This window comes from Zingiber officinale, chromosome 11B (genome assembly GCF_018446385.1).
Source record: "Zingiber officinale cultivar Zhangliang chromosome 11B, Zo_v1.1, whole genome shotgun sequence".
In the NCBI taxonomy this organism is placed as follows: domain Eukaryota; kingdom Viridiplantae; phylum Streptophyta; class Magnoliopsida; order Zingiberales; family Zingiberaceae; genus Zingiber; species Zingiber officinale.
The window spans coordinates 16,240,770-16,259,156 of record NC_056007.1 but is presented as its reverse complement, the minus strand read 5'-3'; the positions used below and the strand labels follow the sequence as shown (position 1 = coordinate 16,259,156).

General features: G+C 39.2%; 2 protein-coding genes across 2 annotated transcripts; both read left to right on the top strand.

Moving 5' to 3' along the window:
* Positions 1–1,577: 1,577 nt before the first annotated feature.
* Positions 1,578–3,409, top strand: LOC122033542 (E3 ubiquitin-protein ligase WAV3-like). Its single transcript, XM_042592584.1, has 3 exons — positions 1,578–1,793; positions 1,865–1,942; positions 2,014–3,409. The coding sequence occupies exons 1-3, from the start codon at positions 1,710–1,712 to the stop codon at positions 3,343–3,345; spliced, it is 1,494 nt and encodes a 497-aa protein (XP_042448518.1). The 5' UTR covers positions 1,578–1,709; the 3' UTR covers positions 3,346–3,409.
* A 12,660-nt stretch (positions 3,410–16,069) lies between these two features.
* On the top strand, positions 16,070–17,556 carry LOC122033313 (fasciclin-like arabinogalactan protein 2). Its single transcript, XM_042592322.1, has one exon. It carries the CDS (start codon positions 16,148–16,150, stop codon positions 17,411–17,413), a length of 1,266 nt encoding a protein of 421 aa, XP_042448256.1. The 5' UTR covers positions 16,070–16,147; the 3' UTR covers positions 17,414–17,556.
* The last annotated feature ends 831 nt before the right edge of the window (positions 17,557–18,387 follow it).

The following is an 18,387-nucleotide window of genomic DNA, read 5'->3' as shown; positions in this document are numbered from 1 at the left end:
GATAAATCGAAGGCATCTTTATCTTGTCTTCTACGCATTTATTAACAGATGTCGTGTTCCCCTTTACTTTTTCTTCCCCTTATTAATTGTCTTTCTCTCCTGCGTAGTGTTATTCATTGCGTCGGTCGGACGATCCGTTTATGAGTACAATGTCAACGCCGTACCCAGAGCCGATCAGATGCCCCGATCGACTCGTATTACAAGCCTGTTCGGCACGGGCTCCTGACCCATTCGGCGGGTCGATTAATTAGAGTATCGGTTGCTGACGTCTGGCCGACTGAACAGTAATCCCTCCGATCAGCCGAGGCACCCACACTGATTGTACCTTGCTTACCCTTACGCGTTGACTTCTTTGACTTTCCTTCAACATGACAATTGACTTGCGCTAGATAGGCTCTTCTTATCGCTACATCATCGACTATACTAAGATTCAAATCCTAAATCTCAAGTTGATAATGCTAATCACTAGACTATTCTGAAGAGACGAGTCATTATTCTTCAAGTTTATTTAACAAGATAACTTAGTAACCGAACTCTCAATTCCAATCAGTTTGGTCCTGCCATAGAGTGTCTGTCCTGTTACTATCAACATTTGAAGACATTGAATTTGATTTTCCCTTGATTTGGATGGGGAGCCACTTTGGGAAAAGACCGTCAGTTATTTTATTATCATTAAAAAATTACCCATAGCTTTATGTATGAATAGAGTTAAACATGAGTCATCGGCCGTTTAAGTTAGGGAAGACGACCTAACGCCTCTTTTAATTCATTTTAGACTAAAGAAAAGATAAATTATAAATGACTATTAATTATTGTAATAATTTTTTACGCATTAGGAAGATATTTATCTCTACTATAAAAGATTCAAATCCCAAGTTATAAAGAGACCAGTCATTATTTTTCCAAGTTTATATGACAAGATGACTTAGTAACCGAACTCATAATTCCAACAAGTTTGGTCCTGTCACAGAGTTTGTGTCCTGTTACTGTCAACATTCGAAGACGTTGAAATTGGTTTTCCCCGGATTTGGCTGCTTCATAAATAATACACAGAAATGTTCAACAAGGATCTCGTAATGCAGAATTTGCCCGGCGTGACAACGAAACTACACTTTTCTTCCTCTTTTTCTTTTAGTTTCTTCGCTTTTGACCCTCCAAAACACAGCGGAGAGGACATAAAGAGCCGTCCAAAAGGAAATGGTGGGTTAGCTGATTTTGTTTGCAGTGCCTAGTGAGCAGTGAATGTGACAAGAAACAGATCAAGCAGTCACTGCTTGCTGCTATCCCAAATCACAAGTTTCTCCTTCTCCTCCTTCTCCTCATCTGTACACTCTTCATCTTGAGTCACACAATTTCCAACCAAGCCGAACCACTACACTGCATCTCACTTAACGTACGTACCTTCCCCTTTGTGCATCTGTTTCTGGATCTCTTCAGATAAAGTAAAGTGATGATGCTTGACCAGAGCTTTGACTGTCGAACCACGTTAATTAAAGAGAACACACACATCTTGTCTCTTTAGGCATTTACTCCAATTCATGTATAATAAAGAATCGCTTTAACACATCGACAGAATCAGTGGAGCAGAACTGCAGTCTGTAGACCAGCCAAAGTGGACCTCCTCCTGTCGGAAGAGAAGAGAAGAGAAGAGATAAAGCAGGAAGTAGTCGCAGTGTGGCTCCGTTGCAGCTCTGCAGGAAGAGAGGAGAATGGGTGGAGGATCGTCTACGTTGAGGCGAATTTCTTGCGCTTCCTTCTGCAACGTCCACGACGACCAGCTTCTCTTCCAAACTGTAAGCTGCTGCTTCTTCTTCCTTCCTTACTGTAATTCTTATCTCTGTTTGTGTTTCATAATGGACTTCAGATATCAAGTTCTACTCCCAAAAACAAAGATGGTAAAGTGAAAGTGGAGGTAGCAGAGCCAAAAGAAGTTGCAGCGAAGGTAATTCGATCGCACTTTGCCTTTTTTGGTTCCAGGCTTTTGGATTAAAGAAGTGTTTTTGAATATTGCAGAATTTTTGTGCGATATGCTTGGAGTTTCTCGCCGTCGCCGGAGGAGGTGACGGCGAGGGTAGCGGCCAGGCGATCTTTACCGGGCAGTGTGGTCATGCTTTCCACTTCCCCTGTATCGCTTCCAATGTCCGCCACGGCAGCGTCACCTGCCCCATCTGCCGTGCCCACTGGTCGCAGCTCCCTCGCGAGTCCTGCGCTGCCACCGCCGACCCCGTCCTTCGCATCCTCGACCACTCCATCGCCTCCTCGCGCGTGAATCGCCTCTCTTTTCTCCGTTCCACCCGATATGACGACGATGACCCCGTCGACCTCCGCGCCGCCGACCGCACTCGCCTCCACTTCGGGCTTGTCGTCTCGCCGTGCTTTTCTTCTCTTTCTCCTCCTCTAATGCCGCTGCCGGCATTGCAGCACCACTTCTGCCGTAGGGAGGCACGGCGTAGCGCGTCGCCGCTGCTCGCGGGGAGCAGGAGGACCGCCGCCTATCTCTCCGTGAAGCTTGCGCCTCAGCCGCCGATCGACCTCGTCCTGGTGGCGAGCCCCAACGGCCCGCACTTGAGGCTGCTCAGGCAGGCCATGGCGCTGGTGGTGTTCTGGACGCGGCCGGCGGATCGCCTGGCGATCGTCACCCACTCGACCGCCGCCACGCGCGCCCTACCGCTGCGCCGCATGACGGCGCAGGGAAAGCGCGCGGCGCTGGCGGCGATCGACCGCCTCTTCTACCTGGGCGAGGCCGAGCCCGCCGAGGGCCTGCTCAAGGCGGCGAAGATACTGGAGGAAAGGCGGCACCGCAACCCGCTGTCCTGCATTCTCCACCTCTCCGACCACCCAACGCGGAGCTACGTATGCAGGGACCTGTCGCAGGCGCCCATCCCGGTGTACAGATTCCACGTCGGGTTCGGCTTCGGGTTCCGATCCGGGTTCGTGATGCACGAGCTGGAGGAGCTGCTGGGTCGATTGGTCGGAGGCGCGGTGATGGATGCGCAGGTGAGGGTCGGCGAGGGGGTGGTGCGGTTGGGCGACATGAGAGGCGGAGAGGAGAGGAGGATCCCCCTGGATTGGGTGGCGGACTGCGGGTTCACCACCGTCGGGTACAGCTACGTGGAAGCGTTGGGGGCTGATCAGGCGGTTAGAACAGGGGAGGTGGTTGTGGTGGCGGCGGCGGCGGCGGCGGAGATAGGGGAGAAGACTAGAAGAAGAGAAGATAACGACGGTGAACGGGCCGTGATCGGAGGAGGAGGAGGAAGAGGAAGTGGCTGCGGCGAGGGTTGGGATTACTTCGACCCTCTCATGGCCCGGCGATGGGCCAAGCACTTGCATGGGCACAAGCTCTGAATCGATCGACATTGTTCTTCATTTTGATCTTTAATTGAGTCTAAATTGGCACTTTAACTTGTTACCGATCCGTGTATCTACCTGTCTTTGGCCACTAATGAATCCAACAGACTAGTCGAGCTTGAATGGATCGAACCAGTTAAGTGAGTTGAATGGACTAACCTAATCGAGTTGGGCAGACTCGCAATGGCAGAGCCTAGAAATTATAAAGCATAGATGAGCTTCCAAAGTACACTTATCTATTTAAATTTAAAAAGCAATGATTTTGATTATATAATATTTTTTTAATTATATGAGCATTTAAATTAAAAATTTAAATAGAAAATAATTATATAATTGTCTTATAGTAATTTCGAATAAAATTGCTATATGATAAATTTTTTTTATCAAAATTATTATTATTTCTATTTTATATTTCACTTCTTTCTTAAAAAATAATAATTTACTTTTAAATTTGTAGATTTTGTATTAAATTTGGCCTTTTTACTTTTTAAAAATATTTTATAATAATTTTAAAATTTTATTTTTAAAAGATATATTTTTGTTTTTTTTATTTTTATAAATTAATATCAGATTGACCAATATTATTTGTAAAAAGAATTGTATATTTTAAAAAATCATAGCTTATGATATGATAATGCCGGAATTGATTCGAAAGTATTTATGACACAACACTGAAAATAAGATTTTTTTTTTTCCTTACAAAATGACACTTTTTATCTTTAAAAAATCCATTTCTTAAATATTTTAGTAAGGTGTAATAAGGGTGGCAAGTAGGTTTAATGGTGGTTGTTAGGTTTGGCTGTGAATTAGCTTAAACCTGGGTCATGTCTGTTTGATAAAGCCATAAAGAAGTAGACCATATCGGACCAAGGTCAACTTGGCTAGTAGATCAAGCCGAGAGGGATGGCTAGACATAAGAAAGGATCATGCATCGTGCATGAGATGCACATCATGTTTGGTTGATCGATTTGATCCGGTTCGAGTTCAATGGCAAATTTAGAATACCCTCATTAAAAAAAAAAAAAAAAAAAAAAAAAGACTAATTTATAATTTAATCGACTTTCATCTAAAATGATTAAATTGACGTGCCCTAAAAATATTTTATTTTTAAAAAAAAATCTATAAATTTCTCAAATGAAGGGGAATCTTGGCGCAACGGTAAAATTATTACCATGTGATTAAAAGGTCACGGGTTTGAATCATGGAAACAGTTTCTTTCAAAAAGTAGAGTAAAGTTATGTACAATGAATCCTTCCCCGATATCCGCATGAAGAGTAAGAAGCTTTTGCGGGTGTTAACTAAGTTGACAGTTATCAGACAGAACTTACCACAAGTGAAGCATAGTTCGATTCCTAAAAATTACAAATACTATTTCAGGTTATCTAACTACTCTCATAATTATCTTTTGTTAAAAAAAAAGAGATATGTGATTTGGTTAATGGCCAAGATTGTATATGTCAAAGCAGATGAATAAAAAATTAGATATAATAATTATAATAAAAGATAATTATACTTATCTTAAATGTATCTCACAGTCCATCTATAAATTATATGAAAAAAGATAAACCAAATGATTAAAAAGTATATCCATTAAAAATTAATCATTATTTTATTATAATAAATTTACCACCTTTTAACTAATTGAACATCAAAGCTTAATCTAACAATTGAATTCAATGTTGTTCCACATCCCTATTAATGGCCCTCTTTCTCAAGGTAATAATTAATTATTTTTAACCTGACTAGCTCAGACCAGCATGGGCACCTGTCAATTGGGCCCAGCTGGATGAGGCAAATGAAAGAAACATTATGAGCCATGACATGACTTCTCCTGTGGCGTGCTATGTTTGGTTCTGTAACAAAGCAAAATGAGTTGATTTGATTTTTGTAACTCTTTAACACTACTGTACTATTGTATCCTATGCATCTAACAATCATCTAAAGAATTTAATACTTGATAATTTATCATGGCGCGAAACGGTGTTGAACAAGTTAGAGCTTCCAAGATTGTCGGCGCATGTTAGATACCTAATTTATCTAATGTGGGGGGAGTTGGGACCGAGCTGTATAACTCCGGGGCTAATTCGACGCAAGTTAGATACCTAGAAATTTAAAAGGTATTGAACAAGTTAGAAGAAATTAAAGAACCAACAACTATCCAACTAAATAAATTTTCTTGAGCAAAGATTATTTGTGTGGATTTATGTGCTCATTAGTTTAAAAAAAAAATGTAATTCTATCAGTTGTTCTACTGCATTAATTTCTAATATATTTGTTTTATATTTTGTTTGATAAAAAAAATATTCCTAGTAATTTTTACCAAAATTAATATAAGAATTAGGCGTGTAAAAAAAATTGATAAAGCTAGTTAATTTCATTGACTAGTCCTGGAGTCATCGATCCGGTCCTATAAAATTTTTCCATCGGTTATCAAAGTAAATCGGAAAGTGCACGGGGTAGCCCAAGAGCACAACATCCTTTGGTTGCGTGTCCCATTTAGAGAAAAAAATTATTATAAATACGTCATAATTGAAGATCAAATCATGTGTACGTAGGTGACAACCTAAACATCTTGCCGTGTCATCGTAGCCCAAGACAATTTAGGGGTGTTTAAATAACTGAGTTAAAGTAAATTTAATTATATTCAAATTTATTTATTTATTTAGTTATTAAGTTTAAATTTATTTATTAAAAATCTTAGGGCATTCGTGCCAAATTTCCTAACTAAAAATTTTATCTTAAATATTATATTTTATATAGAAAAATCTTTTATGATAATTGTTAACTGGTGTCTCATATTTGGATGAAAACTAATGTGATAGATGCTATGGAAGAAAAATATATTAAGATTTTTCTTAATAAAATTCTGTTACGATTTTATATAACAGAATTCTGTTACGATTTTTCATAACAGAATTTTATTGCGATTTTTCATAACAAAATTCTATTATGATTTTACCGGGTTTGGGGTTTATGCACTATTTATTGGGATCATTGTAAACTTATTGTACAACAATAATCACAAGAATCATTGAATGTGATTCTCTTGTGTAAAGAGAATTCTAATAAAGCTTCAGCCTTTTTTATGGAGTAGGCACATCGCCGAACTACGGTAACTCTTCTTCTTCTCCTTGCTCGTGTTTGCTCTCCTTTGGTGTGTCTTTGTCTTGTTGCTCTGTGTGATCTTTATCTCTCTTCCTCTTCTTCCACGTTAGAGGTTGAAAGATGTTGCCCCTTCTTTGCACAACAATTGGTATCAGAGTTACAGTTTTTGGCAGATTTCTTCAACATATCGAGGATGACTTCTGCGAAGTTTGATATAGTGAAGTTTGACGGAACCGGAAACTTTGGATTATGGAAGAGAAGAGTCAAGGACTTGTTTGTGCAACAAGACATGGTGAAGGTGTTAGGAAAAAGGAAACAGGAAAGCATAGAGATGTCATATTGGGAAGAACTTCAAGCGAAGGTAGTGGCAACAATCAGACTTAGACTTTGTCATACGGTGATGTGATGTACCATGTTATGGACGATGAGTCACTGGTGATAGTTTGACAAAATTTGGAAAATCGATACATGTTAAAGTCAATGACAAATAAGCTATATCTCAAGCAGAAATTATTTAACCTGAAGATGACAGAACGAACTGATCTGAATCAAGACATCAACATATTCAATCAGATTGTAAGTGATCTAAAGCGGCTTGATGTGAAGATCGAAGATGAAGACAAGGCGCTGATGTTATTGAATTCTCTACCTTCATCTCCTATGTACGAGAATTTGCTTACTACATTGATTTGGGGTAAAGAAACTATTAAATTGGAGGAGATCATAGGTGCATTGCTAGATTTTCACCAAAGGAAGAAAACAAGCAATGAAGTTTCTCAGGGAGAAGGACTTGTGGTAAATAGCAACCAAGAGCATGGTAGGAGAAAATCTCGGCATGAATCTAACAACAACAACAAGACTCATTCTAAGTCAAGAAGGGAAAAGGTGATCGTGTGCTACAAGTGTAGAGGCAAAGGTCATATTAAGAGAAATTATCCAAAGATAAAGAAACATGTTGTAGAGAACAAAGATAGTTTGGCAAAGTCTGTAAATATAATTAAAGAGGAAAATTCAGAGAGCGGTGATGGAGATATGATATCAGTTATGTCGAGTTTAGAACAGCTGATAGATGCATGGATCTTAGACTCTATATATTCATATCATATGACTTCAAACAAGGAGTGGTTTGACACATATAGGGCAGTGGATTCTGTTCAGTGTTAATAGGAAATGATGCATCATACAATCATCGGTATAGGGAACGCCAGAATCAAGATGTTTGATGGTGTGATCAGAACCCTGTGTGATGTCGAATATATATGAGAGCTAAGGAAGAACTTGATCTCACTAGGCATACTAGATGACATTGGTTGCAATTATAAATCAGTGAGCGGGGTAATGAAGGTCAGCAAGGGAGCTTTGACTATAATGAAAGGATAAAAGGTAGTAGGACACATCTACAAGTTGATAGGAACTACAATTGTAGGTGGAGTCGCCTCAGTGGAGTCTGAATCAGACAGTACTGTCTTGTGGCATATGCGGCTAGGACATATGGGTGAACATGAAACGCTAGAACTTCACAAGAGAGATTTGTTAAAGGGTGTCAAGACGTACAAGATGGAATTCTACAAATTCTGTGTTCTTAGGAAACAGAGCAAAGTGCAATTCAAGATGGCAACAAATAAGACTGAGGGAATTCTGGAGTACGTACATATGGATCTCTGGGGACCAGCCAGTGTAGCATCACGTGGAGGGCACTTGTATTTTATGAATTTTACTGATGATTTCTCACGAAAGGTCTGGGTAGACTTTATGCGTCACAAGTCGAAAACTTTTATAAAGTTTAAACTGTAAAAAATTAAAGTGGAAAACTAGACCAGAAAAAAGATCAAATACGTTAGGTCAGATAATGGGACTGAGTACACAGATTTAAAGTTTCAGGAATTTTGTGAGTAGCATGGGATAATGAGGCATTTCTCAGTTCACAGGACACCTCAGCAGAATGGGATGGAGGAAAGATTGAACAGGGCAATCATTGAGAAGGCAAGATGTCTCAGGTTGAATGAAGGGCTTGCAAAGAATTTCTGAGCGGAAGCAATTAACATGACATGTTATCTTATTAATATATCACCAAGGGAAGTAGTAGAAGGTAAAGTATCATAGGAAGTATGGACAGAGAATCAAGTAGATTACTCTCATCTTCAAGTTTTTGGATGTTCAACCTATATGTACATATTTAGTGAGGAAAGATTAAATCTGGATGTGAAGTCAAAGCAGTGCATTTTTCTGGGGTATCAGAAAAGAGTTAAAGGCTTCAAACTTTGAGATCCTAAGGCAAACAAGGTGGTGATCAACAGAGATGTGGTGTTTAACGAGAAATCTATGCTATAGCGTACTCAGGAAGAAGGAAAGAAGACACCACAGAGCAACATGGAGAAAGATGTTATGCAGGTGGAGCTAGAGACTCATGACTCTGATGATTCTAACTCAGAGCACACGGAGTATCACACTATAGCTGGTGGTATAACGAGATGAGTCATAAAACCACCCACCAAATACGGATTCAAAGACTTGGTATCTTATGCACTTATCACTAGCAACGGAGACCCTACATCTTTTCAAGAGGCAATCCACAGCTCTGAGAAGGCGGGTGCTATGGCAGAGGAGATGGAGTCATTGCATAAGAACCAAACGTGGGATCTAGTGAAACTTTCTAAAGGAGAGAAAGCTATAGGGTGCAAGTGGATATTTACAAAGAAAGAAACAATGTCAGAGGGAGAAAAAGTGAAGTTCAAGGCTCTGTTGGTAGAAAAGGGGTATTCACAAAGAAAAAGATTGACTATTAAAAAATTTTCTCTCTAGTGGTAAGACATATGTCAATTAGAGTGGTATTGGCTTTGGTGGCACATCCCGATTTACAGCTGAAGCAAATGGATGTGAAGACGACATTTCTTTATAGAAATTTAGAGGAGCAGATTTTTATGTCACGACCTGAGGGATTTAGTCAGCCCGGACAAGAGCGGTTGGTTTGCAAGTTGAAGAAATCGGTTCATGGATTGAAATAATCTCCTAGGTAATGGTATAAGCGTTTTGATTTATACATGATTCAAAACGGATATAGAAGATGAGTCATAAAACCACCCACCAAATACGGATTCAAAGACTTGGTATCTTATGCAATTATCACTAGCAACGGAGACCCTACATCTTTTCAGGAGGCAATCCACAGCTCTGAGAAGGATAGGTGGACGGGTGTTATGGAAGAGGAGATGAAGCCATTGCATAAGAACTAAATGTGGGATCTAGTGAAACTTTCTAAAGGAGAGAAAGCTATAGGATGCAAGTGGATATTTACGAAGAAAGAAACAATGTCAGAGGGAGAAAAAGTGAAGTTCAAGGCTCTGTTGGTAGAAAAGGGGTATTCACAAAGAAAAAGATTGACTATTAAAAATTTTTCTCTCTTGTGGTAAGACATATGTCAATTAGAGTGGTATTGGCTTTGGTGGCACATCCCGATTTACAGCTGAAGCAAATGGATGTGAAGACGACATTTCTTTATAGAAATTTAGAGGAGCAGATTTTTATATCACGACTTGAGGGATTTAGTCAGCCCGGACAAGAGCGATTGGTTTGCAAGTTGAAGAAATCGGTTCATGGATTGAAATAATCTCCTAGGTAATGGTATAAGCGTTTTGATTCATACATGATTCAAAACGGATATAGGAGATGTGAGTATGACTGCTGCATATATGTGAAGAGCCTTGAAGATGAATCACTGGTTTTCTTACTACTATACGTAGATGACATGTTCATTGTTGCGAAAAAGATGAAAGAGGTTGACAAATTAAAGAGACTACTGAGCAAGAAATTTGACATGAAAGATTTGGGAGAGACCAAGAAGATTCTTGGGATGGGAATTCATAGGGATAGAGCTACAGGGAGATTATGGTTGTCTCAACGTAACTATGTGGAGAAGGTGCTGGATAGGTTTAACATGAAGAATGCAAAGTCCGTGAACACACCCTTGGCGCATCACTTCCATTGTCCAAAGATAGATCACGAGATCCAAGAGATGTCAAATCCTGGTCGACCACATTGGGATGATGTCAAGTGAATTTTCAGATACTTGAGAAATACAACTTATTATGACATTATATTTAGTAGACAACCGGAAGATCCTTCAGTTGCTGGGTACGTAGATGCGGATTATGCAGGAGAATTAGATAACAGGAGGTCTACTATAGGATACATGTTCACTGTGACAGGAGGACCTATTTGTTGAAAATGTATTATACAATCTATTGTTGTATTATCTACTATGAAGTCGGAGTACATGGCAGTAGCTAAAGCAGCAAAGGAATCTTTATAGCTTATAGGGTTGGTCAGAGAACTGGATGTTCAGCAAGGTGGAGTCAAGTTGTTATGCGATAGTCAGAGTGCTATCTATTTAGCGAAGAATCAGGTATATCATGCAAGAACCAAGCACATTGATGTGAGGTTTCACAAGATCAAAGATTGATTGCTTCCAGGGATATTCAACTTGTGAAGGTTCACACTACAGACAATGCTGCAGACATACTAACAAATCCATTGACCGCAGAGAAGTTCAAGCATTACTTGAACTTAATTCATATCTCTAGATGTTAAAGGAAGCCTAGACCCAAAAATCCAAATGGAGTTTTATTCAGATACTCGTGTTCTTCGAATGAGTGAATATTCGTCAAGGTGGAGATTGTTGACGGGTGACTCATATTTGGATGAAGGCCAATGCGATGGATGCTATGGAAGAAAAATCTGTTAAGAATTTTCGTAATAAAATTCTGTTACGATTTTATATAACAGAATTCTATTACGGTTTTTTATAACATAATTTTGTTGTGATTTTTCTTAATAAAATTATGTTACGATTTTACCAAATCTAGGGTTTATGCACTATTTATAGGGCTCATTGTAAACCTATTGTACAACGACAATCACAAGAATCATTGGATGTGATTCTCTTGTGTAGATAGAATTCTAATAAAATTTGACCTTTTTTGTGGAGTAGGCACGTTGCCGAACCACGGTAACTCTTCTTCTTTCTCTTCTTCTCCTTTCTCTTGTTTGCTCTTCTTTTGTGCATCTTTGTCTTGTTATTCCACATGATCTCTATCGCTCTTCCTCTTCTTCCACATTAGAGGTTGAGAGGTGTTGTTTCCTTCTTTGTATAATAATATTCTATCTATTTTTTAAATTTAGATTTCATAAATAATATTTCTTTAAATTTACTTTGGGCAAAGGTGCAACAATTAGATATTTCTAGTAGTTAATCAAATATGTAATAGTCGAATTACATGATGTAATATAGGAATTTTTTTTTCCAATAAGATAACTTTAAAAACACTGATTGCTTGGGTAGACGTATGTGAGCGCTTCTTAATTTGCCTAGTAAAATTAAATGGATCATTTTCAAAATTAATCGGTGGACATCTCAATTATGAAAGGAAAAAAAATAGTATTCAAATTTATTTATTTTATATATGTTTTATTAATAAATAAACATAAATGTTTTTTTAATGATAAAAAAATGAAATTTTTTATCTAACTTTACCGTCTTAATAAAAGCAGATAAATATATATGAATAAGATGGGTGTTATTTTAATATATTTTTTAAAACATGTGATATTATTTTAACAAATGACATTAATAATGATGACAAAAATAAACAATCTTCTTTTATTCCTATCCTTTTAATTTTAATATTCTTTAATATACTGGCTTAGTTTTGTGTCATGCTCAAATCTTGCTTAAGCTAGTTAGATTTTGCTTAATTAAAATTCTAAGAAATGGTTTACTTCAGCTCGAATTCAAATTTATTTGGAATCAAATGCTAATATCATATATATTTTTCATATTCAAAAATCAAATGGATATTATTTTTCCAAATCATTTGGCCGATATATGTTGGATTTTTCGGGCCGCGAAAACCGCGTTTTCGCGTCGCGGAAACCCCGAATCATCCTAGCCAACGGATCTCGTGCGAAGAAAAGATTTCAAAACAAAAATTACGAGTACGAGTTTCTACTTAGATCTACTCCTAGATCTACATGAAAAGAGTTATACCTTCGATGCGTGCCCTTTGCGTATCCCGCTCGTTCAAAATGCCGGATCTCAAGAGTATCAAGATAGATACTCCTCTAGAAGTATCCACACGGACTCGTAGGTGGAGAAAAACACACAAAGAGGTGTGCTAGCACCTATGTGTGGTTCGGCCAAGTTGAGGAGGAGAGGGAGAGGGAGAGAGCTCCAAGAGGAAGAAGAAGGAATAATGCACTTGAATGAGGAAAATCAATTCCATTCCCATTCAAAAGTGGTCGACCACTTTCAAAGTGTAACTCCCAAAAATTACATTAAGTGCAATTAATGTAAAGCTATTAAAGAAAATGGCTTTGTAACTTCCATGAGGTGGCACCCATGATGATGCGGAGTAACATCATTGGTCCACATCAATGCCAACTCACCAATGAGGTGGCATAAAGTCAAGTCAAACTTGACCTTTTATCTTCCTCTCAAGTCAAGTCAAACTTGACCAAATCTCTTCCATGGTTGATCTAATCTAACCATTTGATTCAAGCCAACTTAATATAATGAATTTAATTCATTAAATTAAGTTGATTTAATGAGTCATAATCTAAATTAGACTCATTAAATACATGAATCCACTTGAGTCCAACTCAAGTTAGCCCAATTAGGATTACTCTTAATCCAATTTGATTCATCAAATGAATTTAATCCTCTTGGTTCATCATATGAACCTAATCTCCATCTAATTGTCCTTAGTGTGTGACCCTATAGGTTCTTGTAACGTTGGCAATGCCCTAAACCCATTTAGGAGCATAAGTAATGAGCGGTATCTAGCAACACATCATTACTACCCAAGTTACAAGAATGTTGAGATCCAACTTCACCTTGTGACTACTAATTGTGACTCCTCACAATATATGACAAGTGTCCTTCTATCCTAGACATCTAGATTGATCAATATGAGGCATAGACCGTGTCATCCTCTAATCAATCTAAATCTTGAACTCCAAGTAGACACACTAAATCAAATGAGCTCAATATCCTATATTGACTCATTTGGGCATGGTCATGCACTTCGTGGTCTCACTCTATCAAGAATACCGATGTCACTCCCGTCATATAGGAGGGATAGATCCCATCTACACCACTCACATCCCTCTGCATAATTTGTTATATACCCAGTAATCGCCTTTATAGTCCACCCAGTTACGGGTGACGTTTGACGAAACCAAAGTACATAACTCCTTATGTAGGGATCTATGGTGACTTCAGGTCTAAGGACTAGTAGTCATACTAATAGCCACATAAGAAAGTATATGACACTCATATAACGATCCATGATACTTTCTCATGGCGGGTCATTCAGTATACATTCTCTAATGTATACCCATGTGTCAACTTGATATCTCTATATCCATGACTTGTGAGATCATGTCATCGAGTTAACCTACATACTAGTCTTATTGCATTAACATTGTTCCTGAATGTTAATACTCGACTAGGAATGATTAAGAGTAGTGTTCCCTATATCATCTCACTATCGGTTTAACTAACCGATTGATATAGGTGAGAACTGTTTACTCAAGGACATTATTATACTTAGTTTATTTGGCACCAATACAAGTAAGTATAATAACCAAAATCCAAATGCCTTTATTTATATAGAATATGACACAATAAGTCCAAAATACAATCATCAAATGATTGGCTCTAGGGCTCTAGCTAACAATATATATTATCAAAATGCCCTCCTACTTAAATCCTGACTAGAGTTGGTCAGGTGTATTGGGTTAAGACTTAAAAATTTTAAATATTTTTATAATAGTATGATATTATCTATTTTGAATATAAATTCTTATAATTTTATTTTTAGACTATATCTAAAAGGTCTCATAATATTTCCTATGTTTTTAATATGACATTTTATTTGTAACCATTGCAATCTAATAATCCCTCTCAATTGAAGGATCTCCTCTTCAAGCCTACCAATTGATGTCATTTGATCCTTTTAATCCTTGATCTAATAAGACTTTCTTGCTCCTTGATTCAAATGATCTACTAGAACTTTCTTACCCTTCAATCCATCCGACCTATTAGGATTTCCTTATCCTTCGGTCCACCAGACCTATTAGGATTTCCTTGTCCCTCAGTCCAACCAACTTACTAGATTTTTTTACCTACCTACAACTAAGACTTCTCTGCCAGATATGAGAGTCATCACTTCATTTATTAGAGGTCAATATTCTACTCATATGGTTTAATCCGGGCTCTGATACCAATTGTTAGAATAAAAAAAATTAAGATATCTTCACAATAATGTGATATTATCCACTTTGGTATAAGCCCTCATAATTTTATCTTTGGGCTCTACCCAAAAGGTCTAATACAAATGAAGATATATTTTCCTTATAAGTTCATAATCCTTTCCATGTGTGTTTCAATATGGGATTTTGTTTGTAACTATTATAATTTAACACATTGTAACAACTGCATTATTATCACTGCTTAAATCCTGAGCTAGTAAGGCGTTTTAGTAATTATGGATTTATAACGGTTAAACATGTTATAATAATTATGAAATTATATCTATCATAATACATATTAAACTTAATATGTTCAAAAACATTTACTATTTCAACTAAATTATTAAGAATTTAGATAAGAAATTTAGACAAAAGATAATAATGAAAATAATATTAAACAGTACTGAATGGTAGTTGGATAATGGTACATGCTTAATATAAGCATATGAGATGGGACATCCTTTTGATAAAAAAAAATTAAAATGATCTGTCTTTTTTTAGATATCTAGATAATGCCGACTAATCCTAGGATGACCAGTCTAATTCTATGAAAAATTTTCACCGATTATCAAGATAAATCAGGAAATGTTTGGAGCGAATGATCCATCAGTCTAGTATTTTTAGGTCAATTGTACATTAAAAAAAATTCATTCGTTAATTTATTGAAGTGGGGAATAGATCTGAAAAATTAAGAAGATGTTTTGCCGATGCACTATTATATATATATATATTTTTTAAATTGACATTATATATCTATTTTATATCAACTAATTATGAGATCATGAATTTAATTTATAAAAAATTTATATCAATGATCAAAATAAATTTAAAATATGCCTAACGGGTAATCTATCTATCAATTATTCTTAAATTAATTACATATTGTCTCTTAGAATAAGTCTAGTGGCTAAAGTATGAAGTGTTGTCATAATGAAATTTAGAGTTCGAATCTTGACAAAATCCTATGATTTATCTTCTCCGTGTTAATTCTAAGATGGATTAACAGGGACACTGGAATGTCTTTTACCACAATTAAATTAACTGCATATTACAAAAAAAAAAAAAAAAATTGATGAATTCGTCGAGACCAGACCGGAACTCCCACCTTACTAATGCTTCAAAAAAAAAAAAAAAAAAAAAAAAACTAAACTAGGACCGCTTCATCGTTACCGGAGCAAGAGACACACCTTTCATTTGAGAGTGAATTTGTGTTCACTTTAAATTAAATATTAATATTTTTAAATACGACCGACTCGACCTAGCATGTCCTAGTCCCTGTCAGGCTACTACACTACACCGGCCACGATTTAAATCTGCAAGATCTGGCCAAGCAAACTCAACACTGCACTCTGCTGAATTAGCCAGCCATCAGCGTTTGCAAATTGCAATGGGGCGATTTTCCCCTCTCCTCGCCGCTTCCATGTCGGTGCTGGTTGTCGCCGCCGCCTCACTACTCCCGGCAGCGCGAGCCCACAATATCACCAAGATCCTGGCACAGCACCCGGAGTTCTCCTCCTTCAACCACTACCTGTCGGCCACCCACCTGGCCAGCGAGATCAACCGCCGCCTCACCATCACCTTGCTCGTCGTCGATAACACCGGCATGGCCGACCTTCTCGCCAAGCACCTCTCCCTCCCCACCCTCCGCAACGTCCTCTCCCTCCATATCCTCACCGACTACTACGGCGCCAAGAAGCTCCACCTGCTCACCGGCGGCTCCACCTCCTCCTCCTCCGTCTTCCAGTCGTCCGGCCACGCCGTCGGCACCTCCGGCTACATCAACATCACCGATCATTTGCGCGGCAAGGTCACCTTCGTCTCCGAGGACTCCGGCGGCGGCTCGCCCGCCACTTTCGTCAAGTCCGTCGAGGAGCTCCCCTATAACATCTCCGTCCTCCAGATCAGCACCATCCTCACCTCGCCGGAAGCAGAGGCACCGGTGGCGGCGCCGGGCCCCGTGAATCTCACCGACCTCATGGCCAACAAGGGATGCAAGGACTTCGTCGACCTCCTCCACGCTAACCCCGACGTGCTCAAGTCCTTCCAGTCCAACCTCGACACCGGCCTCACCGTCTTCTGCCCCGATGACGACGCCGTCTCCGCCTTCTCCCCCAAGTATAGTAATCTCACCGCCGCCGGCAAAACCAGCCTCCTCCTCTACCACGGCATGCCCGTCTACTACTCGCCGCAGCTCCTGAAGGCCAACGGCGACGGCCCCCTCTCCACCCTCGCCACCGACACCCACAACAAGAACTACAAGTACACAGTGCAGAGCGACGGCGACGCCATCACCATCAAGACCCACATCGTCACCGCCGCCATCTCCTCCACCCTCATCGACCAAGACCCCGCCGCCGTCTACGCCGTCGACAAGGTGCTGGAGCCGCGGGAGCTCTTCAAAATCCCGGAAAAGGAGACCGCCGACGCGCCGGCACTGGCGCCGGCTGCCTCGCCACAAAAGAAAACAAAGGCTGCAGCCAAGCACAAGGCTACCGGGCACGGCGCCTCGCCGCCTGCCCCATCTGGCCCAGAAGAGGCGCCCGCCGACGACGTGACTGCGGCGGACAATGCCGCACTCCGAGCAACCAGGGCAGCTTTCGCAGCCTGGACGTCGCTAGCCGCCGCAGCTGCCGCCGTGCTCCTCCTTGCATAAGTAAATCGATTTAATCAGTGTATTTGTCTTCTGTAATTCTTCTTATTCATCTCCTTGTCTCTCTCTGTCATAAATTTGCTCTGTTCTTATTAATTATGTTGTGTGATTTTGCATGGAATGAAATGCCAATAATTGCTCTGTAACTGTTTTCACTTTGGGATTTTTTTTTCTTTTTCTTTTTCTTCGATCTGATTGCCAAGTTTTAATTATTATATTTGGCTGTTTTCGACTTTATAGTTTTGCGAAAATGCAACTAAAACAAACAGTGAATTGTTGGATTGAGTGAAACAGAGAGACTTGTCGTTTGGGTCATTGCACATGGTGTGTTTGGGGAAGAACAGGCAAGCTCATTTACTGATTTCCACTGGCTTTCAAGGTTGTGAAATAGTGATATTATACAAGAGATAATAAACTTGTTACTTTCATTTACTGATTAGTAACCAAGAGATAAAAATTTTCATTTAGTCTTAACACAACAGTTGTGATCCCATAGAGCCGTAGAAATAATCTAAGATAATGTGAGGTAAAATTATATGCATAGACTCTTCCTTCCTTAGGATACTAATTCTCACTAATACTGCATAATAATCTTTGATTTTAGGCCTTGTAAACTAGTGCTTAGGAATTGGGCGTGGAGACATTCAAGGCTTGAGAAGTGGGTTCAGAGTCAGAAAGCACTCGAGAACGGATTAGGAGTTATGTAGTGCTCGGGAATTATATCCGAAGGCGCTCAATAATCGGATCCGAGGGTTCTCGAGAATGGGATCTGATGACATTCGGGAATTAGAGTTGAGGTAGGAAGGTGCTCAAGAATCAGAGTTAAAAGGTACTTGGGAACCCGGCTCAGGACCTAATGGCACTCGACTTTAGAAATCTACACTCAAGAAATTAACTCAGAGCCACAGTTTGCCGTATTACAGTTTTGAGTACAAAAGTGTAGGTAGGGCTGTAAATGAATCAAGCGTTCGTGAACA

Bases quoted from the DNA above. Each gene is read 5' to 3' on its own strand.
- LOC122033313 (XM_042592322.1), top strand. From the start codon at position 16,148: ATGGGGCGATTTTCCCCTCTCCTCGCCGCTTCCATGTCGGTGCTGGTT.
- LOC122033542 (XM_042592584.1), top strand. From the start codon at position 1,710: ATGGGTGGAGGATCGTCTACGTTGAGGCGAATTTCTTGCGCTTCCTTC. The intron at 1,794-1,864 runs GTAAGCTGCTGC...AATGGACTTCAG, and splicing joins ACCAGCTTCTCTTCCAAACT to ATATCAAGTTCTACTCCCAA. The intron at 1,943-2,013 runs GTAATTCGATCG...TGAATATTGCAG, and splicing joins CAAAAGAAGTTGCAGCGAAG to AATTTTTGTGCGATATGCTT.